Here is a 24,603-nt window from a genome sequence, read left to right as displayed (position 1 = left end):
CGCTCAGTTCCCTGCTCGCTCTGGCCCAAAGATTTATTATTATACATAAGTACACTATAGCTGACTTCTGACATACCAGAAGAGGGCGTCAGATCCCATTACTGGTGGCTGTGAACCATCATGTGGTTGCTGGGATTTGAACTCAGGACCTTTGGAAGAGCATTGCTCTCACCCGCTGAGCCATCTCGCCAGCCCTTGACTAGTATTCGATGTGGACGTTGCATAGCAGCTGCCCCCCGCCCCCCAGACTCACATAGCTCATTTCTATCACATGCTTCATTGTAAAAGGCAAGCTATGCTAAGAGTGGAGAACAGCCAACATTTGTCTGATATCTGGAGCTCAATATTCATCCTCTTCCTGCAGTTTCATTGCTGCGTATCAGGGGTGTTCACCAACATCTGCCCAGCAGCTGTCTGCTGTGGTCAGGTGACCCAGCCCCATCATGTGGACAGCATGGAGGGGGGGCAGGTTAAACGGCAGCGGAAGTTCCTTATCCTCGTCTGTAGGAGGCTTCCTCAGTAAAACCCAGAGCATTTCCCCTGTATTGCTCAGTCAGTAATCATAAGCATTTTTTATTTTTATCAAATTCTTTATCAAATGTAAACATAATTTTTTAAATGGGTTTATTTTTCTGTGCCTAGAAAAAAAACACATAGTCAAGCTAATGTCCTGTAGGTTTATGAATTATTATTATTTACATTATTGGACCAGTTCAGTCACAATGTCCAAGCACCGCATTGCCCCACAAGCTGGAATAGCAGAGGGCTGTGAGTTCTCGTTGCCCTTGGGGCTCCGGATAGACACAAGGGTCGCAGATGGAATCCTGCCGGTTTGAAGACAGTACGTCTCTGTGCTCCACAGTGGGTGTGCCTGCCCATTAACCCTTTCCTGCCTGTCATCTTAACTATCTGCTAATCAGGTAGTCCCTGACTTTAAAAACCACTATCCCTAGGATGACCAGAGCTGGGATGAACCCATATAAGATGAGGAAGTTTGCCGTGAATCTGGATGTGGCACCTGGGCAGGTTTTCTCGATGAACTGGATCCCTTGGGTGATGGCGCACATCGGGTGATTTAGCATAGAGGTGTTGGATCCACCTGCAAGGAAAAGGCAGTGTCAGCTCTCCCGGGCCTCAGATTATCCACTCACAAATGTTCCCCTGATGTTGAGAAAGTGCTCAGGCCTCTAAGTAGCCCTCTTCATGAAAGACACACAGTGTTTGGAGAACCCAGAGTTAACAGTGCAATGAAGCAGACATGAGCCTGGCAGGGGAGGAACCCTGGCTTTGTGGAGATGGAAAACTATTTGCTTGTATTTTAGATTTATTATCCTCTTCCTGATCTTCACCTACCATCAAATGCCCTGAAGTTACCTGCATTGTTAGTTGAAGATTTTTAACCACTGAACTCTGCCAGGCACTGGAATTTCCAGTGGCCAAGGGACTTGTGTTCTCAGTGCCCAGTCATGAGCTTGGAGGCTGACTTTTGTCATAAAAGATGGGTTTACTCATCTGTAATCTATGAACATCTTGGGGGACAGAGGCCACATTAGCTTGCTTTGGTGTGCTCAGCAGATAAGAACTGAGCCTATCTGGAATATACTAGCAATTACATAGGCCTGTCACTTTATAAGAATATCAAAGTGCCCGTAAGCTATTGACTACTGACAGGAGACTAAAGTTGACCTCTGAATAGTTTCCTTTGAGAAACAAGAGAGAGTGGGGTGTGGCTGTAGAGATGGCCACAGAAAGAGCACTGTCCACTCATGTAGAGGACATGGGTTTGCTTCCCAGACTTCACTCAGCTGCTTACAACTGTCTGGAACTCCAGTTCCAAGGGACCTGCCTCCCTCTTCTGGCCTCCGCCAGCTGCTAGGTACTCACACAGCGCACATACAGACACACACGGAGGCAAACATTCCCAGGTGAAATAAATATCTTTTTTAAATGCCTTAAATCAGAGAAAATGGTGGGTTTTCTTTCAAATCGAGGTTTAAAATACTTTTATTATGAAAACACAATATTTCGGAAGCTTAGGACAATAACTTAGTCAGCAAAGCCACAGAAGCAAGAAGACCTGAGTTTGGTGTGCACGCACAAAACGCTGGGCGTGGTGACACATGTAATCCCAGCACTGGAGAGTCAACAATCCCTAACTCTTGGTGTCCAGCCAGCCCAGCCCAGTCAGAGAGCCCGGGTCTCAGCTTAGTTAGAGTAGCATGCAAAAAAAATATTATAAAATAGAATACTTACCACAAGTGAAATTCAGGCCGTAGAACTCATTGACTACGAGAATCTCACAACAGTATTTTTGGAATGTAAAATAACCCAGGATTTTTAAAGGAATGGGCATTTCTTGTATGTTTCTTAAGAAAAAAGAGAAAAAGAGAAAGAAAATTCAATAGGTTCTAGGAAAGTTTTGCTAAATGAAAAAAAAAAAGATGTCTTTATGTTTTCTAATCTAAATATAATCTTGCATTTCTATGGATAAGAGTGACCGTTACTGTGAAATCTTCAAATAACACGGAAAACTGTAAGGAAATAAATACCATGACCTAGAAACAACTGCTGACATTTTGGCGTTATGGTATAACATGTGTGTTTGTGAGACTCACACCATGTAGAACTAGACTGTTCACACTCTGGGTGAGCTTTACTCCCACCTAGATCCCAGTCACCCCTCCATGTCAGTCAGCGTGGTACTGGCATCTACCTGGCAGCCCATCTCAGTAGAGACCTAAAAGCCTCTCATGGCTGTTGGCTTGTTTTCTCTCTCTCTCTCTCTCTCTCTCTCTCTCTCTCTCTCCATTACTTAAATAAACATGCAAGAAATCATACACCTAGCACACACAACATCATCTGACTAAGCAGAGATCTGAAGGTCCTAAGGGTGATTCAAGAAACAGATCAGAATATAAGGAGTCTGGCTGGGGTGAAGCACACCTTTAACCCCAGCACTCGGGATGTAGAGACAGGCGGATCTCTGTGAGTTCGAGGGCAGCCTGGTCTTCAGTGTTAAGTTCAGGACAGCCAGGGCTACACACACACACACACACAGACACACACACACACCCTGTTTCAAAAACAAAACAAAACAAAACACCACCACCAAAATACAAGGGGAAAAGCTGAGCCTGCAAGCAGAGGCTCTCGGGTTTGGGATTGGGTGTTCCCCGCCCCTTGTTCCTTTCTTTATCCTGTGAAGCAAGCTCCTTTCCACTCTGTCTCGGGAGGAACTTCCCACTAATACTGATTCCCTCTTGGACAACTGTATGGTTTCTATCAGTAACCATCTATTATGGGACCTGTGAGATGGCTCAAGAGTTTGGAGCAGTTTTTGCTCTTGTAGAGGACCTAGGTTCAAATCCAGCACCTACTTGGTGGCCCACAGCCACTTGTGACTCCAGTTGCAGAGGGCGCAACAGACTCTTCTGACTCCCTTAGGCATCGGATATACATGTGGTACACAGACATTCACACAAGTAAAACAATCAAATATATATTAAATAATTTCTCTTTATGAGACTCTAATCCTAGGTGCTCAGGAATTCTTGTTGTTGTTTTAGTTTTTTCAAGACAGGGTTTCTCTGTGTGGCCCTGGCTGTCTTGAAACTCGCTCTGTAGACCAGGCTGGCCTCAAACTCACAGAGATGGACCTACCTCTGCCTCCCAAGTGCTGGGGTTAAAGGTGTTAAAGGCGTGCTCCACTGCCCGGCACTTTGGGATATTTTTAAGTATCCTATCCCTAAAGACCTCACCATGCAGTTGGGCACATAGACTGCACATCCTCAATGGTACAATAGAATACAAGAGCACACCGACAACCAATGCCACTTGTCCACCTCACCCTTACGGTTCACGTTTGTTGTCTCTCCTATACCCAGGTGGTCCCCAGACCCTCGACTTGGAGCTACTGGCAGCTTTCCAAGATGAGGAACTGTGGGCTGGGAAGGGTAGATGGGGAAGAAATTACAGAGGAGAAGGAAAACATAAGGAGGCAGGCAGATGGCCTAAGCACAAGCCTGTCAGCCCCACAGTGCCACTAGACCGAGCGAGGGTGGGAAGTGAAGGCCAGGGAGATGAGCTTGGGAAACAGTAGGTCTGGGCCTTGAAATGAGTTGACCCTGAAGAACCATGAAAACAATCAGGGTGTTTTAAGGAAGTGGACGCAGTGCCAAGAGGCAGAATGAGGAGGGTGTGACTGAGGCAGCAAAGAAGGGGGAGCAGGCTATGGCAAAAGACCAACTATGAGATGAAAAAGACCTGGACAGGGTGGTGGCCCCAGAGGGACTGCCCTCTGGGGCCTGCCCTGCTGTGTACTGCTGCTTTGAGGTCAGGAGTGTGCCCTCATCTCTCCCTGTGCACCGAGCTGAGCACAAGACATGTGCCCCGTGTGCACATATACTCGATATCAGAAAGGGAACCTACACAGCCAGCACCTGACCCCTGTGTAGCAGCCCAAAGAAAGTCGTTCACTTCTTCGTTCAGTCTAACCAGTGACTTTTGCAAACTTAATTGGCTCTAGGTCCTGTGCTGCTCACTAAGAAAGACTGGTGATGAATGGTACATACTGCTGCTCTCAAGACCGGCAGTCTTAGATATTAAAGAAAGGATGCAGTGTAAGATGGCCTTAATGATGTGTGTGTGTGTGAGCATGTATGTGTGTGTGTGTTTCTCTGTTTCTGTGCGTTTGTATTGTGTGTATATGTGTGTGTTTGTATTTGTATGTGAGTGTGGGTGTGTGTGCATGCTTGTGTGTGTGCATGCTTGTGTGTGTATGTGTGTATGTGTGTGCTCATGTGTGTGTATGTGCATGCTTGTGTGCTCATGTGTGTATGTGTGTGCTCATGTGTGTGTGCTCATGTGTGTGTATGTGTGCTCATGTGTGTATGTGTGTGCTCATGTGTGTGTGTGCTCATGTGTGTGTGTGTGTGCTCATGTGTGTATGTGTGTGCTCATGTGTATGTGCATGCTTGTGTGTGTATGTGCATGCTTGTGTGCTCATGTGTGTATGTGTGTGCTCATGTGTGTGTGTGCTCATGTGTGTGTATGTGTGCTCATGTGTGTATGTGTGTGCTCATGTGTGTGTGTGCTCATGTGTGTGTATGTGTGCTCATGTGTGTATGTGTGTGCTCATGTGTGTGTGTGCTCATGTGTGTGTATGTGTGCTCATGTGTGTATGTGTGTGCTCATGTGTATGTGCATGCTTGTGTGTGTATGTGCATGCTTGTGTGTGTATGTGCATGCTTGTGTGTGCTCATGTGTATATGTGTGTGCTCCTGTGTGTATCTTTGTGCGCGCGCGTGTGTGTGTGTGTGTGTGTGTTCTCATGTGTGTATTTGTGTGTTCATGAGCACACATAGGAGCCCAGAAGAAGATACCATGTATTCTTCTCTGTCTGTCTCCATCAGGTCCTACTGAACCTGAAGGTTGTGATTTGGGGGCCAGGCTGGTTCCAGCAATCCCTCTGTCTCTGCTGGGGCTACAGGCCATGACTTTTGTGTGCATGTGGGGAGCCCACACTCGGGTCCTCCTGCTTGCAGAAAGCCATTTTCCCTCTGAGCACTGCACCAGCCCTTTAAGCTAAGTAAACAAAGCCATCACCATTCCCTTAGGGCTCCCTACTGGATCCCACATGTAGTGTTGCTTAGACAGATTTAACTCTTTACATTTTTAGACCCTTTCTGTGACTAATTGTAAAACATATGTGCATTGCATGTGTGTGCTCTTGGTTGTAAAATGGTATATGATAGGAAAATTATAAAGTAAAATGCAAATAGAAATTAAATATCATCCAGAGAATTTCAGTGTTGACTTTGGCACATGTCCACTAATCTTTATTCTCTCTTGAATAGCACTTTATCCTGTTGGCTCTTTCCTTACTTGACTGATTTTAATTCCAGAGCACCGATGCTTGCCTCCTTGCTGGCTAGTGCGAGGACGGGGGATTAGCCAGGTCAGCCACATCCCCTTCACTAGTGTACAGGGTTCTGAAGAGATGGCTTAACTGTGTGAGAGCACTCGGCTGCTCTTGCAGAGGTCCTGAGTTAGGTTCCTACCACCTACACGGTGGCTCATGACCATCTGTAACTCCAGTTTCAGGGGATCTTCTGCCTTCTTCAGACCTTTATAGGCACCAACACATACATGGTGCATATACATACATGCAGGCCCTCGAGCACACACATGAAATAAAAATAAAAATGTTTAAAATGGGAATTGAGCATTACTTGTACCGGTTAGATGTGAGCTAAAGTGCACAGTTTGGCTGTAAAATTGGGCTGAGAGTCTCCTAGAGAATCCAGATCGCTTCGTGTCTTTTGTTTTACTAGCGGTTACACGTGAGGCACAGCAGTAATGTGCTTACGTGGTTGTGTCCTGATTTCTACCGAGAAGGCATCTTTCTAGCAAACTGAACAGTTCAAAGTCTGAGGCAGTAATGGTTGGCAAGTGGTAGAGCCATCCCAGACTACAAGTGCTGAGTCTAGCAGTGCCACTGAGAGAGCCTGGCTTTGCTCGATGACAGTCATTGACCACACATCCTGCCAGACAGAAATCGCTCCAATCATTTCTTCTTACCTGATAAATCCAGATCCAACAAGCAGCCCAGAGATGCTGAGCAGAGCCACTATACTGTTGACAATATTAGGGTTTTGGACTATACCAAGCAGCACAAGTGTTAGAAATTCTCCAATTAAGTGAGGGGCCAAAAGAGCAGCAGAGAAATATCCAAATCTGGCAACCTCAGGATACAAGCCCAGAGTCCTAGAAAAACACGAGGTCTTCAGTTTTCTCCCCATACACTATCATTTAAGACAAGGACCATATTTGCCTCCCGTGACTACCCCTTGCTGGCTAGTGAGAGGTGGGAATAGCAGGGGGAGCCACAGTCCCCTTTGTCAGCCCTCGTAGGAACAAAGCCGACAGTTTACCCACTTATTATCACAGTTGCTTCTATTGCCTTCAACTCAGTGTGCATTGCTTGTTACAGCTCCTCGAGCTCTCACGGTAAAATATTAAATTGCTTAGACAACAGCCTCCCAGCCTGGCATGTGCAGGGCTGTTGAACTCTCCTGGTCTCTTCATAAATAACTGTGGTCTTCCTGCCATTCCTACCCCAACGCCCAGGGCTCCCCCACCGTGCCGCCCTGACCCCATCCCTATTCTGTAGGATCATTGCCAGCATGCAGTCGCTCACCATCCACACATTACCCTCCCACTCCATCTCTGTAGTGTCATTTATTCTAAGAGCCTTGACTTGACCTTCCTATTCTTGGAAACAAGCTAACCTGTATCTCTGTACTTTCCTCACACATGTCTTTCATCAACTTACTCTCACCGGCGACAGTGTGTCTTTGTACGGATTCCACCCAAGAAAGTTGAACTTTTGGATTGTCGTGGCAGCCAGTTTTTATGCCGTGCTGACTATTGAACCCAAGGCTTTGTGCAACTTGGGCAAATGCTCTACCAACTGAGCCACATCCCCAGCCCAGATAGTGTGTTTTAAACTCTCGTTAGACTTGGGGGCCCATCAGTCTGTTTGTAGAGCAAAGGAAAGAAAACAAAACAAAACAAACAAACAAACAAACAAACCATGTTTGATCTGCAATGTGCAGCCTCCCCGCCAGCCTTGAAGGCTCTCCTTTCCCTTGCTCAAATCACCATGGTTTTTATTATGTTAATTTTCTTCTCTGTCATAGTCTTCTGGTCATAGTCTTAAAACATTCTGTCGCCTTTAACATTTTTATAGTGTGAGGGCAAGGATCAGTCTCCACCCCAGCCTTTTCCCTCACTCTTCTAACTTCCTTGACACGGAAGCGGCTCCTGGTCATCTGGTCTCCACTGCCTAACCTCAGCCCCTCGCTTGACAGTGATCAGAATCTTCCACTTGCAAAAATTCAGCCTGACGTTTTCAAGCCTGGCCTCTGCCCCTCGCCCCCAGGCCTCTCTGACTCCTGTGCTTGCTCCCCTCTGTACCTCTGTCCTAGGAACCCTGCCCACTTCAGGGGTCAGAAGTCAGCATGGCCTTGCAGTGCCAACTGGATCCGCTCTTCCACGTCGCTATTTTGCCTTAGCTGGCTTTGAGATCCCCTAAGGTTTTCTCTTTACATCCTGGGGTCCAGGGGAAGATCATCATGGTGCATAGACCTGTATTTAAGTTACTTTCTCTCTCAGTGCCCCAATCTCACTCTCTTCTCCATTCTCAGAAAGAGAACTTACCTTCTGCTATGTGAATTTCTGTCTGTCTGTCTGTCTGTCTGTCTGCCTATCTATCTATCTATCTATCTATCTATCTATCACCTATCATCTCTCTGTCTATCATCTATTTATGTATGTATCTATGTATCTATCTCTATCTATCTATCTATCTATCTATCTATCTATCTATCTGTATTTCTCTTTCTCTCTGTGTCTGTGTCTGTCTGTCTCTGTGTGTGTGGTGTGTGTATGTGTGTGTGTGTGTGTGTCTGTATGTGTGGTGTGTGTGTGTGTATGTGTATGTGTAGTGTGTGTGTGGTGTGTGTGGTGTGGTGTGTGTGTGTGGTGTGTGTGTGGTGTGTGTGTGGTGTGGTGTGTGTGTGGTGTGTGTGTGGTGTGTGTATGTGTGTGGTGTGTGTATGTGTGTGGTGTGTGTATGTGTGTGGTGTGTGTATGTGTGTGTGTGGTGTGTGTATGTGTGTGTGTGGTGTGTGTATGTGTGTGTGTGGTGTGTGTATGTGTGTGTATGTGTGTGTGTGTGTGGTGTGTGTGTGTGTGTGTGTGTGTATGTGTGGTGTGTTTCCCTCCATGACTAGGTTCACTTGCATTCACAGTGCCATGCAGCTCTGACACCCCCGTATACGTAACTGGGCATAACTACTTTGGGTGGAGTGCTCATCTACTCCCGATCTGTTGGCCTGCATGTTAAGTTTGCAGCGCTGGGGAATCTAACTCTGGACTCTAGGAGAGCCTTCTCACGGAGCTACACCTCAAGTCCTCAAATAGATTTTTAATGGTTTTCCTTACCATATTCTAAGACAACTACTCCTTAAGCCCAGTAGCCATGGGGCTCATGCTGGTTTCTTTCCTTGCTCTCCAAGTGGGGTGCATGCTGCACTCCCCCCAGCCTAATGAGAGTTTAAGACACACTGTCACTGGTGACAACAATTTGATGAAAGAAATATACAAGGAACGTATAAGGATTAAGCCAATGTCCCTCTTCATCCTAGCCAGTACCAGCTCATATACTCACTGCTCCTGTCAGCTCATGCCCTGTTGCCCTGTAAACCAGACTGCACCCCACTGTGCTCTAGACTTCTGGAAGATGTCAATGGCCAATGACCTCCTCATGTCATGCCTTCCCTCCTTCAACCTGTCCTGGTACTGAGCATGCTCATAGTGCATGCGCCTCACCTCTGTCCTCTGAGTAAAAGTGCCTCCTGAGAGCATGCGCCAAGCCCTGCAAACCCTTCGTTCTGGAGCCTAAGCCTGCCTGCCCTTGGTTGTCTTACACTTGCATGCGTGCAGCTTATATACACAGTTCATGTTGCATGGCACGGGAACTGCAGAGGTTGCAGCTAGGAGCACCTGCAGAGGACACCAGGCAGTGAAGAGAGACAGTGTCTCGGAGACCTGCCCAGAGTCCTCTCTCCCTTGTCACTAGTGGAGTCAGGACAAGTCAACTTGTGTTCTCCGTGGCTTTCTACAGCAGAGCCACATAGGGAAGAGACAGGGCAGAGACAGATGGGGAACCGTTCTAAGCTCTAAGCAACAAAGGTCTAAGAAATAAAGAGCAAAACCCGCAGAAGTGATGTGGTTCCCAATGCCTTCTTCCCGTAGCCATTCTCTTCCCTGAAGCCCTCTCCACCCACCAAACTGTGATGTGCAGCTCCATCAGCAAAGCTTCAGGTTGAGGGGCTGCTATGCCCTGGGGAGGCCAGCTAGCCCCGGCACCTGTGTCCCAGCTTCTTGTGAGCACTCTTCTGTAGCCCAGACCCTCAGAGTATGACACAGTCGTGCTGGCTGCTCTTGAGTCCCAAGCAGCCCTGGGGGGGGGGGTTATTCGTAATAAAATGTGTGCCCTGCAAGGCAGGTTATTGCATAGACATGGATGGAGCGGTTCTCCCGGGAGCTAGCTGCATCACACGTGGCCCATCACCTCCGTGACCCCATGAGGAACCTGGCTCAGGGGATCCGAATGTCCCTGGACACCGCCTTACCAATAACACACACTGCTGAAAATCACCGTGGCGATGACGCTGAAGGGGAGGGCGTGCAGGACGTAGGCGAGCAGCATCTGCCACTTCTGATACAGGCCATCCTGACTCTCCTGGTCGCTGACGGCTCTCAGCATGGGAACTGGCATAGAAGATGTGTTCCGAGAAACAGTCAGTCACTGCACCGCTGAGGGAGGGAAGGCTACCCAGGCTGATCTCGACGTCAGCCAAGATGGTGGCCAGAATCACGAAAAGACAATACATGTGCTCCCACCTCAAAAATCTACACACTACCTGGGGACAGTGTGGTAGCAAAGACCCCACACTTTGCTCTCTTCTCTCTAAAGTAATAAAGCGCACAGAAAGGGGGTGTGAGTGAGTGACTCAGAGTCACTTGTCCTCTCCTGCAGGACCCTGGTCCCCACAGCAGCCAGGACATTGCTTCCCAGGAGCTGGAAAAGCCTGGTAGAGGCAGAGGCTTAAACATCACCCTCCGCCCCGTCTGCAGCCAACTTTCCAAAGCACGGGTCTTCCCTCTTCCCTGCCCTTGGTGTCACATTTTGGAAGTTCCTCCAATGCCTATTCTGCAACCGGCAAACCATAGCGCCAGGCAGCACAGTGCTGCCTCTGGGTCCCCACTGGGTTTAAAAAATAGGTGTTGGCTCTTCCAAAATAGGATCCAGCATGATAACCGAGTCTGCGCCAACTGAAAGTCCTAGTCTAACAAGAGTGAAATGATGAAAATCTCTTTTCAAATTCTAAACCACATCACCTGGCGTTTTCTGGGTCCTTCAACCCTCAGAGATGCCCATTTGGTGAGCTCACATCAAGGGGATCTACAGTAAATCACCTTTCCTCGGAGAACTGAGAGAAGGGCAGGCTTATCTTAGAGAAATTCCTTTCTAATGGTGAGCTTTTGGAAGGCAACGTCTGGAGCACACAGTCTTGGGGGAGAGAGAGCTCCACCCCCCCCACACACACACAGGCACTTACACAGATTCACAGCATTGAGCATGCCGGTGTATGGGGTGGCACCCACAAGCTGATAGAGCAGCCCCACGCGGTCCTGCACAGCCCCCTTTAGCATGTTGTTCTGGACGCGGAGAAGGTAAAAAATGAGGAAGAGGCCCATGATCAGATTCTGAACGAGACGCATAATCACTGCCTGCTTATTCCTCATTAAGTTTCTTGTTACTCGCCTGAAAACCAAACAAGACCATTTCAGCTTCTTTATTTCATCATTGTAAATGAGTGTGAAGAGCTAAGACAGCCCTTGGCTGTGTTTCCAAGGCTCTTACCTCAGCAGGACACCAAGCTTGCCGAACACCCCCGGAGGATCTTTTGTTTTGAAAGGAACCGTGGGTAAGGTTTTCAGGTATCTTGCTCTTTCAATATTCTCCAGAATTTTGTGACAGATGTCAGATTCCTTGAAGGCGGATTCCAGCATCTGTACTCGCTTGTACGTTTCTACTTCCCGCTCTCTGCTTTGGGTGTCCACTGATGTCAAGTCCACTAAAAGTTTTACCCAAAACATATGTGTTTCTAAATACACATGCACACACATACAAGCACACAATGAGCAATCATACATGATTCATCAGCCACTCTTTACCCTATCTCAATGAAGAAGCTCTTATCACTAATGACTGTCTGGTACACTAGAATGTCTAAAGCTACCCAGAAAGGCTATGAGCATCCCATGACAACTGCCTGGGAGGATTCCAAAATGCGACTAGTTTTTCTCTGACAGTCTGAGAGAGAGGCCCCATCTTATGCTCTGCTCAGTCAGTAGAGGCAGGTTAACTGACCTGCCAAATTAACTCCTTGAAAAAAAAAGAGAATATCAAAACAAAGGCATAAGCAAAAGTCACTAAACCAAAAGCCTAGAAGAGCCGGTGTCATCCATGCCAAAATCAAAGATAAGGAAGATTTAGGGTTGGCAAGATGGCTCAGCGGGTAAAGGCGATTGCAACCAAGCCTGATGACCTGACTTTGATCCCTAGAATCCATGTTGTAAAAGGAGAGAGCCTACTTCTCTGGTTGGTTGTCCGCTAACCTCTCTACATGTAGACTATAGCACGAATGTGCATGCAGGCACAGGAGTGAACACACACACACACACACACACAATTAAAACATATTTCCAAACAGCCATGATAGTAAACATTTTTAAAAATACACTTACTGTAGAAATCAAAGGGGTTGGAATGTTCAGGACAGGGGTAGCCACAGTTATTGAAGAATCCAAGCATCTCCTCTGGGGTGCCACAGAACACCAACTCTCCGTAAGTCAGGATGGCAATTTTGTCGAAGTGCTGCTTGGGCAATAGATGGTGTTATTGTGTGCTCCACAGCCTGGGTTACTCCCATATATGGGTGTTGCTATATGCCTCTGAGTCCCAGAATCAATCACACTTGGGCCACTGAGAGGTGTTTTGTGTGTTGCTTGGTTTTGAAATATTAAATCATCATCTATTGACAAACAAACAAATACCGGCTAACTAAAAGGATGCCATGGGTATCAAATGAAGTTTCTTTGGGATAAAATCTATAATGTGGTGATGAAATGGGGCTTTGGTGGCTAACTAAGTCATGACACCACTGCCAGGTGCCTCCCCTCCCCGTGTGTGTGTGTGTGTGTGTGTGTGTGTGTGTGTGTGTACATGCACACATCAACATCATGTGTCTTGCTTAATTACTCTCCATCTTGTTTGAGACAGTGTCCCTTACTGAACTTAGGGATTCAGCTAGACAAAATGGCCAGCAAGCTCCAGAGACCTTCCTGCCTCTACCTCCCTTGCACTGGGTACCAGCATGCGCCTCAGTGCCCAGCTTTTACAGGCATGGGGAGTCCAAACTCACAGCAAGCACATTACCAACGGAGTCATCTCTCCAAGCTGCCACCAGCAGCATTTTACCAGCTGTGTGATTCCGGCTCCATTTTGAGTCATTTCTAACTTGTCCCCTTTTCTCCCTTCAAGTGTGTATGTGGATGCTTAGCCCCAGGATTGCTTTGTGGACTAAATGATGGTGGCCTGAATGAGCTAGTGTATAGACTATGCTTGGCATGCCTTCGGTACTGTGTAAAGCAGCCCATGTTCTCTCATTGCTGGCGTGTGCTCTTTACCCGGCCCTGCCATTCCTAGTTCAAGACATGATGCTCCTACCATTGGGTTCAGTGCATTCCCTTACTTGGAAGAGCTCAGAGCGAGGCTGGTGGATGGTGACAATCACAATTCGGTCCCTGCGAGCCAGCTCAGCCAAGAGAAGGACAATTTGATTTGCAGTCATGCAGTCCAGTCCTGTGGTCGGCTCATCTAGCATCATGACCTCTGCCGGCAAAGAAGGGTCAGGGGTCTGAACCATTGCCCAGCATGCTCTGTACTTAAACCTCAGGGTTTCTGACCAGTCCTTCATTGAGATGCCGTACCCCATCCAAACTGCGTGGTGAGAAGTAGCCACATGGAGACTGGCTTTCAACCTGAGCCCAGGAGAAAGAACCTGACCTGGGACGACCCAGCTCTCAGCTCTGGAGTACACCTGGAGACAGGAGAGAGACCGTATCAGGCCTCTTTGTACTTTGAACTACTTGGGCTCCATGCCTGGGACACTGACAGAGACCAGGGATAGCAGGCAGGCTTAGGGAGGGTAAGGAAGTAGCTAACGTTTACCTAGCCCAACCCTGTTTCATACCAGGGCACTTGGCAGTATTAATGAGGTCTGGTCTTTGCACAGCAGAAGGAAGAAACAAGGTCTGAAGTGTCAGTAGATGGACAGGAATTGGCTGGGCTCCTTAGACGCTTTAACTATATCCCATGTCTACCCAAGAAGTGACGAGGGCTTTTTATCATCTCCTGACCAAGCGCCATCAGAAGAGGCAGGTTTATTCTAATACAGAGTAAAGAAAGAGTCCAGCTGCAAAATGACCTCTTGAAGGAGCACGTAAGTGGTAAGGTTGGTCAAGTTGGGAGAATGAGCAAACCAGGCAGGGGGAGGCAGAGGACTGGCTACCTCACCTTCATAACCTCTTCCCCACGGTACATACACTCATAAATACCTCTCATCGTTCCAGAACCCATGGTCCTTCCCTATGGGGCATAACGGTTCTGTGCTCATAAGTCAGCATGGACAGGGTGGGCCTCATATTCATGGAAGGCTCTAGTGGACCACAGATACACAACCTGGTAGCCATGGTAACCATGGTGAAGGGAAACCATGGTATAAACTGAAGATGCACTTAATACGCCCAACCTACTGAGCAACTTAGCTGGGTAACAGCGCACTGCAGGGCCAGTCATTTCCTCTCACGGGCTCACTGCTGCTACCTAGCATCATGAGGGGATGTGCTACCATTTATCATTAGTCTGAGAGAGGATCAACGTTCAAAGTTCAGTTGAGTGTGTATCACTTTCACGTTTCTGTAAGGCTGAACTGTGATAAGTTAAGGGACTGTCTCCCAATTACAAACCCTCACCAGGAAATGAGCTACATGACATTTTCTAAAATTGGAATCTCGAATTTTCAAAAGCCCGGGGAACCCAATCCTACACAAACCATTTTTACCTGGGAACTGTGAGGACAGAGCCTCAAGCGCACAAGGACACACAAAGGACACACAAAGGACACCCCGTTAGCATCTGGTGAACGGTTTGTGTCCCACTTACTGGGGTCCTGAAGGAGTTGGGCTGCGATGGAAACTCGGCGCCGCTCGCCACTGGAAATTCCCCCAAAATTATAGCTGCCAATCATTTGGTCTGCCACGTGGCTCAGGCTCAGCTCTGTCATGACTGCCTCTACCTGTAAGAGACACAATACCCCAGGGCTGCCACCTGTATCTATGGCTGATACTTCAGTTTATGGGTTGTGATGGCCCCAGAGAGATAACACTGCTCTAAAGTACAAGGGCTACTTTCAGACTCACCATACCCTGGGTAGAAAAGTCCATTAATAAAATCCACCTTAGTTTAATACATAATACACCAGTCAGATTTAAATAAAAGTTTTAAGTCCCTGGGGAGAAAAAAATTGCTTATTCTTGCAACAGAAAAATGTCCCAAAGGCATAATTATGACATAGATTATGTTAAGTATTTGGGTTTTGAAATTTTATTATCATAAACATTTTTTGTGCTTTAAAAAAAAAACAATTTGGTTTGAAGTGGCCCCCGTATCCCCTTTGTAACCGAAGTAAGTCCTGGAGGCTCAAGTGGCCAATCACAATGTGGTTTTAGATCAAAGGAATATAATCCAACCTCCAAAAGTAATTAAAAGCCATTCTAATCTTTACTCAAATCTCTTCGGGAAACTTCAAAGAGTCCCCAACATATAATCCACAGCTCTGTGCTTGTCCAGGCTTCTAATTCCCCACCAATCCTCTCCATTCTCCTACCCTGCGGCTCCCTGCAGTCCGCTTCTTATTCCCCACACCATAACATTCCAAAACAGCGCTCACTGGCTTGCTAAGAAGGCTGCCCTTTCTCCCTCCCCTGCTTCGGTTTACTGCAGCCCCCCAGAGACCTTTGGGAAATCTCTACCTCTCTCCTTCCTCGATGCCCGAGTCTGCAGGAAGCCCTGGGGGAAGCAGGGGCAGGAATGAAATAATATAGCCAAGAATTTGTTCCTATCTGCCTTTAATGAGATTGTGTCCCTTTCAAAATGAAAAAAAAAAAAGTAAAAAAGGAAAGAAACTGGCACATTTCTTCGAAAAAGAGCCACAATATGACTGCAGGGAAAGAGATGTAGTAGCTTTTGGAGCGGAGTTCCAGAGAAGAGCAGCCAGAGTCACCAGCGGAAATGAAGCCCTGGCCTACAGAAGATGCGAAGGAGAAACGAGGCAAGCTATCAGAAAGCCAGTAAGATCTGATCTGGGGAAAAACAAAAACAAAAACAAAAAAAAAACAGAGTCTCCTCTTGGAGTTAGATGGAAGGATCCCAGAGCGGAGCTTTGCCTGACTTGTGGGTGCTCTGAATGGAACCCTGCTTGGTCCTCTGAAGAACCAGCCAGTGCTCTTAGCCACTTATCTACAGAGCCATCTCTCCAGCTCCCTTCTCAAAAAACTTTAAGTGGGATTTCTCCTATCATTTTAGATTTAAAGAAATTACTAAAGCAAGCAGAGAGACGGCTGCAGAGGGACCACATGGCTTGTCTCTTCCTCTGTCGCCCGGCTAGGCCCACCAAGCCACGTGAACATGTTTCTGCACAACCATCTCCCAGGAGAGTATACATGTCCTCTCAGACTGTAGGGCTCCCAAGAAAGCGTGGAGTCAGAGGGTGTGGGTTTCCCCCATGGGGTGGAGATGAAGTTCCCTCCCCCAGCTTATATTAGATATCAGTGAGATAATATTAATATCAGTAAGATACTGTATTTATACAAGCCTGAGGAGTGCCGATCAGAGAGGACACCAGAGACAGGACCCATGTAACACCCACCCCTGAGCTCTCTGGGTAACCTTAGTGGGAGAGATAGATGGCTGAGGCATCGCTATGTGGGGGCTGGGCACCTCCAGCCAACTGCCTCCCTGGATCCAGCTGTCCAGGATTCTTAAGTAAAAACTGTCTGCTCACTTTCCCAAGAGCTCGGTAAGACGCCCACCTATTTCTTAGGGAGCTTTTCCTGTTGCAGGTGACAGCCCTGCCTGGTGCTATTTTTTTCCCCAGGTTTCCCAGGCCTTCACAGTTCAGACTGAACGAAGCAATGTTTCTAAGATCAAGGTGAATTTGTTTACAGCTACTTGCAAAATGGGTGTGGTCAACAAACAAACCTAGATGAAAAATGACTCCATAGTTTCTTCCTTAATGGAAGAAACTTAGTCTCCTTGGCATGCATGAAGCCCCGTAAAGACAAGACAGATAAGTGGGTAACAGCACCGACCACCTGAATTGGATCCCCTGAAGCCACGTGATGGAAGGACGGAACCAGAGGCATAAGCACACTTGGGTTGGAGTGGTCACATTTCAGATGTTCAGACAGCTCATGTAGCTGCCGCTTAGGATGGCAGAGGTGGAGGTGAATACAAGCGTGAAGCAAAGATTAAAAAAACAAATCAAAACAAAACAAACAAACCAACAGAAAAACAGGAGGACCAGGGGTGGCCAGAGGAGGAGCTGGTGAGGCACCTGGTCTTGTCCCTTGGGGAACTGGCCTTCACTAGGCTTTAACTTCAAGTACCTTCTTGTTGTAGAAGTCCTCGGAGCTGCGGCTGAGGGCCAGCATCGCTGTGTATCGCAACGTCTCGCGCACAGTGAGGCTGCTCAGAAAAACGTCGCTCTGCAGGAAAGGGGACACCAGGGTCGTCGAAATCCCGGGGGTAGGGGCCAGAGCCCGGGCAGGCTAGGGCCAGGGACACGCCCACCTGCAGGACGTAGGAGAAGCAGTCTTGGAACTGGTCCCTGCGCAGCCCGCAGCCGTTCACAAACACCTCCCCTTCCAGGGTCCCAGTTCGCCGCAGCCTCCCGGAGATGGCGTCCAGCAGCGTGGTCTTCCCTGAGCCTAGGGGGTGACAAGAGAAGGCCCTGGAGGAGCCTCTGCACGGTGAGAATGGGGGCACTTCTCCAGACCTTTTGTGTTTCAATGGGACCCTGACTGCACCATGGCCCGTGGTCAAAATCCCAGGGTTTAAATAAATCTTTCCAGTTTATCCTCTGAGTGAACTGGGACACGCCAAGTAAAGAGGCCAAACACCACATGGAAGTGTCTTCAGGATTTGGTGACAGGAAAGCAGTCCTCTTGCCCTTGGTAATGACAGAACTGGAATCCAGGCCTGAAGAAGCTTCGCATTTTTACTCTTTATAAAAGAGGGCTCAGAAGGGTGCTTGCAGCCAAACCCGAGGACCTGACTTCAGTCCCAGAGGTAAAAGGAGATCCTGAATTATCAAAACTTGTCCTCTGACTTTCCACATACACGCACACCATGGCATGCATTTGCCCGTGCACATACACACATGCATAAATAAATAGTGGGGGGAATTTGGGTTGAGAAAAATGCAGGTTGCTGGGAAGTGGTGGCCCAGGGTCTGAATCCCAGAACTAGGGAGGCAGGAGGCAGAGGCAGGTAGATCTCTGTGAGTGTGAAGCCAGCCTGGTCTACAGAGTGAGTTCTTGGACAGCCAAGGCTACACAGAGAAGCCCTATCAAACAAAACAAAACAAAACAAAACCAGAAAAACAAACAAAATAAAAAACAGTCTCTGTGTGTGTGTTTGTGTGTGTGTGTGTGTTTGTGTGTGTGTGTGTATCTGTGTGAGTGTGTGTGTTTGTGTGTGTGAGTGTGTGTTTGTGTGTGTGAGTGTGTGTGTGTGTGAGTGTGTGTGTGTGTGTGAGTGTGTGTGTGTGAGTCTGTGTGTGAGTGTGTGTGTGTGAGTGTGTGTCTGTGTGTGAGTGTGTGTGTGTGTGTGTGTGTGTGTGTGAGAGAGAGAGAGAGAGAGAGAGACCCCGGGGGAGGGCTGTTGGAAGCATTTGGCCTAGGACATAAATTGCTTTTTGTGATCCCCTAAGCCTGTCAAGCTCTGCATGAATCTACATGGCCTTGCTATAGCCTTCTGACTCTTCTGACTTGTGGTCTGAGACCCTGAAATGGAGACTCACAGGTCTACTGACTGTGACTCAGATTTTTAACAAGTTTCCACGAGTGTTAGAGTGTGAGGGACACTGGCTTAGCAGCCTTTGGCGAAAGCAACCTCAGCCTGTACCCAGAGCCTTGGCTACAGCCAGCCAGTTGCTACCCCTGCTACCCCAAACGCAGAGTTCTAGAAAAGCAGCTGCCTGGACCTTGAGGTGACAGAGGAACATGCATCTCTGTTTTGTTTTGTTTTGTTTCCCCAAGGTCACATCATACACAGGTTAGCCTGGGTCCCAGAACCCCTAGAGACAGGGCAGACTTTTCCTGGTGATTCCTGCTAGCTAACCAGACTTACTAACAAGAACACAGGCAGGAGGCTCTGAAGGGAATTCTGCCAGGCTGAGCCGCTCACACAGGGCCAGACAGAAGATCTTCTATCCAAGCATTTTGTAGAAACTGCTTTTGCTTTGAGGGGTCCAAAGATAAGTCCCTACAGCAACCACCATTGTGTCTAAACCATGTCTGACCGAACTCGGGAGTTAGCACGCATGTGCGGGTCGTGTGGAGCAGAAAGGAGAACAAGTGCCTCCTTTAAAGGAATGGGCTTCCAGATGTCTTCAATGGTGGTTTGTAACCTGTAAATGTTGATAATACACTGTTTATTACACCTCGCTGTTCACGAGACTCACTCCGTGGCTCTTCCGCCCACGCATATTGGGGAGGCTGTTTGCAATTGTTTTCCAGTGACATTAAGAGTGTAGTTCATGTGGGGAAACTTTAGCAGTTGTCGTCTCCCCACCTGTATTTATGGGTGTTAGCTCAACTGCCTCGCTGCAGAAAAGACTCATTATCACAGTCAGTGTATTTGTAAACTGCCTGAAACCAACGTGTGGGCATAGAAATATTTTCTTGTAATAAGAGAAAAAAATAAATCGTGGGCTGGGGGAATGGCTCAGTTGTAGAACATTTGGTTCAACCTCCTGTTACACACACACAAAGAGAGAGAGAGAGAGAGAGAGAGAGAGAGAGAGAGAGAGAGAGAGAGAGAGAGAGAGAGAGAGAGAGGAAGAGGTGGGGGCAGAGAAGGAGGAAGGAAGAAGGAAGAGGAGAAAGAGGACAGTGGCCCTCAGAGGGATTTATGACCTGACTTCCCAGCCGTGAGCCCTGCCCTTTCAGTGAGGTTTCTCTAAGCAGAGCCTCAACTCTACAAGGTAGAGCGATGCCTCAACCCCTCCTTGGCATTTGTTCCTGCTGCCTGCCCTTTCTCTCTGTCTCTCTGTCTGTTGGTCTGTCTGTCCCTGCAGCTTCTCAGCCTCACACAGAGACCTTTGGGCTTCCCCCTGGCCTTCTCTCCCCTCTGGTTCTCACGAAACAACGCCAAGGACTAACTTACTACATAAGTATGGCAGCCTAGGAGGTAGATTCTTAGTCACACACAAGGTGACTGAAGCAGAATTATGAAGTATATTGGAAGCTGATAAGACATTGCCCTCACAACTGAAGTTAGTGTACTTAGGAAAGAGCCTGAGGGTCAGGGAGATGGTTCAGTTGGAAAACTGCTCATTGTCCAAGCGTGAAGATGAGCATTAAAACCCCAGTAAACAAAGCCAGCATAGTGACACTTGTAATCCTGGCACCACAGAGGCAGAAACAGGAGGGTCTCTGGGGCTCACTGGCTTCCCAGCAGCCTTGCCGAATCAGTAAGTTCCAGGTAGAACTCATAGACTTTGTCTCAGAAAACAAGATGGGAAGCCAATAGTGGCAGCACATAACTTTAAGCCCAGAAATCTGGAGGCAGAAACAGGTAGAGCTCTGAGTTTGAGAGAGCAGGTTGGGTCTACATAGCAACTTCCAGACCAGCCAGGGCTGAAAAGAAAGAAAGAAAGAAAGAAAGAAAGAAAGAAAGAAAGAAAGAAAGAAAGAAAGAAAGAAAGAAAGAAAGAGGAAAGGAATCAAAACAAAAAACCACACACACACACACACACACTCACATCTACCCACAAACAAAATACAAGCACAAAAAAGAAGACACCTAGGTTGATTGCAGGCCTTCACAAACACAAGCCCCTGCACATACACACACACACAAAGTAATTTAATTAATTAACTAAAAATGTAAGAGACTTGGGAGAAATCCCACAACTCTTCCATTATGTGAGATTAGAGCCAGAAAATACCAGTTCTGGAGAAGCCAGCGGCTGTAACTTGAATATAAAATGTGCCCCCCCCCCCGCCCCCAGCCTCTTAGATCCCCAGTTGCTGGTGCTGCTTGTGGGAATTCTGGGAACTTTAGGAGGGGGTGACTAGCTGGAAGAAGTAGATCACTGTAGTGCTCCTCGGGGGTGCTCCTCGGGGGGTGCTCCTCGGGGGGTGCTCCTCGGGGGGTGCTCCTTGGATGTATCTTGTTCCCACCCTTCCTGACTCCTCTCTAAGCTTATCATCCATCATGATATAAGCGTTCTGCTTGCCTCTCACTGTGATGGGCTGAACTCTTAGAAAGCGTGAGCCAAAACACATCTGTCCTTCTTTAAACCATTTATGCCAAGTGTTTTGCCCACAGTGACAAACAGCTAGTACCCAGCCCTCACCACAGACAGCTCTGTCAGGCCTTTGGTCTTGGCTGTCAGTCTCTTGAAGTCTGAGGAATCCACACTCTTGCTCATAAGTCACCTAGTGATTCTTTTCACCATATGATTCTGTTCTTACAGAAACCTAATTAGACTAAGACAGTCAGCAAATTAACTGTTGCTTATTATTGTTGTTATTATTTCATTTATTCTTCATCTATTGTCATATAGTTGTGCTTGGATGGATACTCATGGATTTAATCTGAGGCTAGAAATCTGTTTTGTATTGCTATAGGAAAACTCCCGAGACTGGACGCCCAAGGCAGAGTAATCATAGATGTGTGTGTGTGTGTGTGTGTCTGTCTGTCTGTCTGTCTATCTCTGTGTATGTGTCTGTTAGTCTATCTCAGTGTGTGTCAGTTTGTGTATCTGTGTGTGTGTGTGTGTGTGTGTGTGTGTGGTCTGTGTGTGTGTGGTCTGTGTGTGTGTGGTCTGTATGTGTGTGTGTGGTCTGTGTGTGTGTTGACCCACAGTCTTGGAGACTTAACATTCAAATGGGCTAGCCTCATGTGTCTGGCCTTCTGGCTGCACAGCACCACGGTAGGTGTCATTGTGAGTCAACAGGTTCCGAGCTGCCGCATGATAAGACAGAAGCCAGAGGGACGCAGGTGTCAGCCCTTCTTTCATAGCAACTTTCTCTGGTGAGAACCACTTTGGACACCGCATGAACTACATTCAGAGGGCTACACCCCGTGGCCCTCCATCCTCCCTAGAGCACCAGGCCTCTCATTTCCACAGGAAGGACAAGCTCCTGTCACAGCTGTGGGACTCACTCTCAGCTACACCCAACAGTGTCATACCTGAGTCTCCCCACAGCCTTACACTGCCTGTTTCTAAGAGAGCACAAGGCAAGGGGACAGTTAAATGCTGACTGTTTACAAGGTGCTGCTCAGTCAAGAGCGTTCTGTGAGTCTAATATGCCAGAATCGTTAAGCAGAGGCATTCAGAATAACCCAGTGTTGCGAACACTGCGGCATGCTACCCAGAGCCCCTCTTCTGGGCCAGTGTACCCCTCCCCAGCTGCTGCAGATAGGAAACTTTACAGCTATAGGTTTTGCAGGGGCAGAGGAGGAAACCCCTCAGAGGATAATGACAGTTAGTGGAAGAACACAAAACAAACATGGAAGTCACGTTCAAAGGTTAAAATCTCACCTGGAAAGAAGAGTGAGACACGGGGAATACACACAGGTGGGCTCAGTGCAGTGTGTGTGATGCTTACCTCCTGAAGAGAGAGGCCCAAAGAAAGCCTGGTGTGCTTGGTGTGCTCGGTGAGACTGGATAGTAACATGAGGTCTTTTATAGTGGTCTCTGTTCTCAACTGTGTGTCTGATGACCATCATAATGAAAAGACAACTAGCGTCAGGAATAGAAGTTAAGTCCTGCCTAACAACTCCTTGACAAGAACTTTCCAGATGTGGGAATATCAGTTGAAAGTAGAATTGGGGGCCTTCGAAGGAACTCCACAGGAAGACCAACAGAGTCAACTGACCTGGGCCCTCAACAGAGTCAACTGACCTGGGCTCTTAGCTCTCCTAGGCCTCCCTGCACCACAGTCAATCAAACAAGCAGGAGGGGTGGCCAGGAGAAGGACAGTGAGCAGAATGCAAAGTAAGAAAGAAAGGAAGAAAGGAAGAAAGAAAGGAAGGAAGGAAGGAAGAAAGAAAAGAAAAGAAAAGAAAAAAAAAGAAAAGAAAAGAAAGGAAGAAAGGAAGGAAAGAAAAGAAAGAAAGATAGAAGGAAAGAAGAAAAAGAGGGGAGAAAGGGGGAAGGGAAAGGAAAGGATGGGAAGGAGGAAGGGAGGGAAATACATCTGGGGCTGGGGCGCTGGGGCTTTACTGAGCTTGGGTTTACTGAGCTTGCCCAAGGCTCTGGGGCAGAGGGCTTACTGAGCATGTCTAAGGCTCTGGGTTTGCTCTCTAGCATCACAGTTAATCAAACAAGCAAAGAAGGCACTTACATGTTAGGCAGGACTTTCCACTCTTTCCAGGGATTTTCCTCAAGATTTTACTTTGGTACTAGGTTCTATTCACAGCCAGACAAGTCACCAGATTGTATTCAAATGCCAAATGCATGACTGCCTCTCTACAACTTAAACTTACTTCTTAAACATTGTGCTTAGACGGAGCCAAAGCCTCCCAGAGCCTGCCTTAGAAGTACAGGAGCCCCCCCCCCCCCCCAGGCACTTACCTGAGCTGCCTAAGATGCACATAATCTGGCCACTCTCAATGTACAAGGAGACATCTTTGAGGATTTGCCTGTCCCACTTCTGCTGGCATGTTTTGATGTTCCACCAGGGCCCAACACGGTTGCTTTAAAGGAAATCCCACAAGGGCAAAGGCAGAGTAGGGTCCTGGAAGGCGCCAGACCCCTGCTCCCAGCCCTACCCCATCCCAGTTGCCCCTGGACAGGTTGACAACTCTGTTTTAGCCTTATGTACCACTCTGTTGTCCTTGGAGGTGTAATGACAAGTTGGCCACCACTCAAGGCGGGTGCCTCCCGTTAGCTGCTCTGATTACTGGGTCTCTGACTGGGAGATGGTACACCTGCACACTGCTTTATTCTTGAGGTGAACTCTGCATTCTTTCAGCCGTGTTCATTCCACTTTGTGCCCTCAGCACCCCTACTCTCCGAGCCTTCTCTGTCTACACAGGGCAGGTGGTGGGCGAGTCAAGGAAGGGGGAGAGCAGAAATCGGTGAGAAGCAGCAAGTGGCTTCAGGCAGGGCATGTTTTAATGTCCAGGCTCTGCCCTGCGCAGGAGGAGGAGGAGCGACTCACTGTTGTTACAGACTGTCCACTTTCACCCTGATCTGATGGACAGACAGCCCAAAGCCCACAGGCCCACCCACCCATTCAGAAAAGGCAATCAGAGAGGATGGGAAGCCTAGCTTTTTGCTGTGGGGTCCCCTTACCTGACGCTGTAGGACACATGCAGGACACCTAAGCTGTGCCGAGCCTCCGTGCCTGTGACTGAACCTTGCTCCAGGGAGCTCGGAGACCCTCTGTTGCTGTGAGGCCCTCTGGCTCCCTCTGGACTCAGAAAGGGCAGCTCACCCATGGCCAGCAGAAAGCAAACGCAGTGAATTTTCTAGTGGCCTGTCCGGCTCCAGAGCAGCTTTAACTGAGGAGCCAATGGGAGTGCCCTGTCCGATCCTACCCAGCCCTGGAATCCTCGTGAGACAACAGTTCACCAATTTGGCCAACGATGCCATTATCTGATGTACC

General features: G+C 47.9%; 1 protein-coding gene across 1 annotated transcript; it reads right to left on the bottom strand.

Annotated features, from left to right (window-relative positions):
• Window positions 1-663: 663 nt before the first annotated feature.
• On the bottom strand, window positions 664-24,594 carry Abcg5 (ATP binding cassette subfamily G member 5). Its single transcript, XM_021149107.3, has 13 exons — window positions 24,291-24,594; window positions 23,568-23,689; window positions 17,549-17,685; window positions 17,365-17,463; window positions 14,861-14,993; window positions 13,389-13,528; window positions 12,382-12,511; window positions 11,495-11,708; window positions 11,190-11,395; window positions 10,200-10,338; window positions 6,580-6,765; window positions 2,254-2,366; window positions 664-1,099 (listed from the first exon to the last, which is right to left on the bottom strand). The coding sequence occupies exons 1-13, from the start codon at window positions 24,434-24,436 to the stop codon at window positions 906-908; spliced, it is 1,959 nt and encodes a 652-aa protein (XP_021004766.1). The 5' UTR covers window positions 24,437-24,594; the 3' UTR covers window positions 664-905.
• Between the last annotated feature and the right edge of the window lie 9 nt (window positions 24,595-24,603).

This window comes from Mus caroli, unplaced genomic scaffold, assembly GCF_978045245.1.
Source record: "Mus caroli unplaced genomic scaffold, Mus_caroli_1 scaffold_18, whole genome shotgun sequence".
In the NCBI taxonomy this organism is placed as follows: Eukaryota; Metazoa; Chordata; class Mammalia; order Rodentia; family Muridae; genus Mus; species Mus caroli.
The sequence above is the reverse complement of the archived record's forward strand: the minus strand, read 5'-3'. Positions and strand labels throughout refer to the sequence as shown.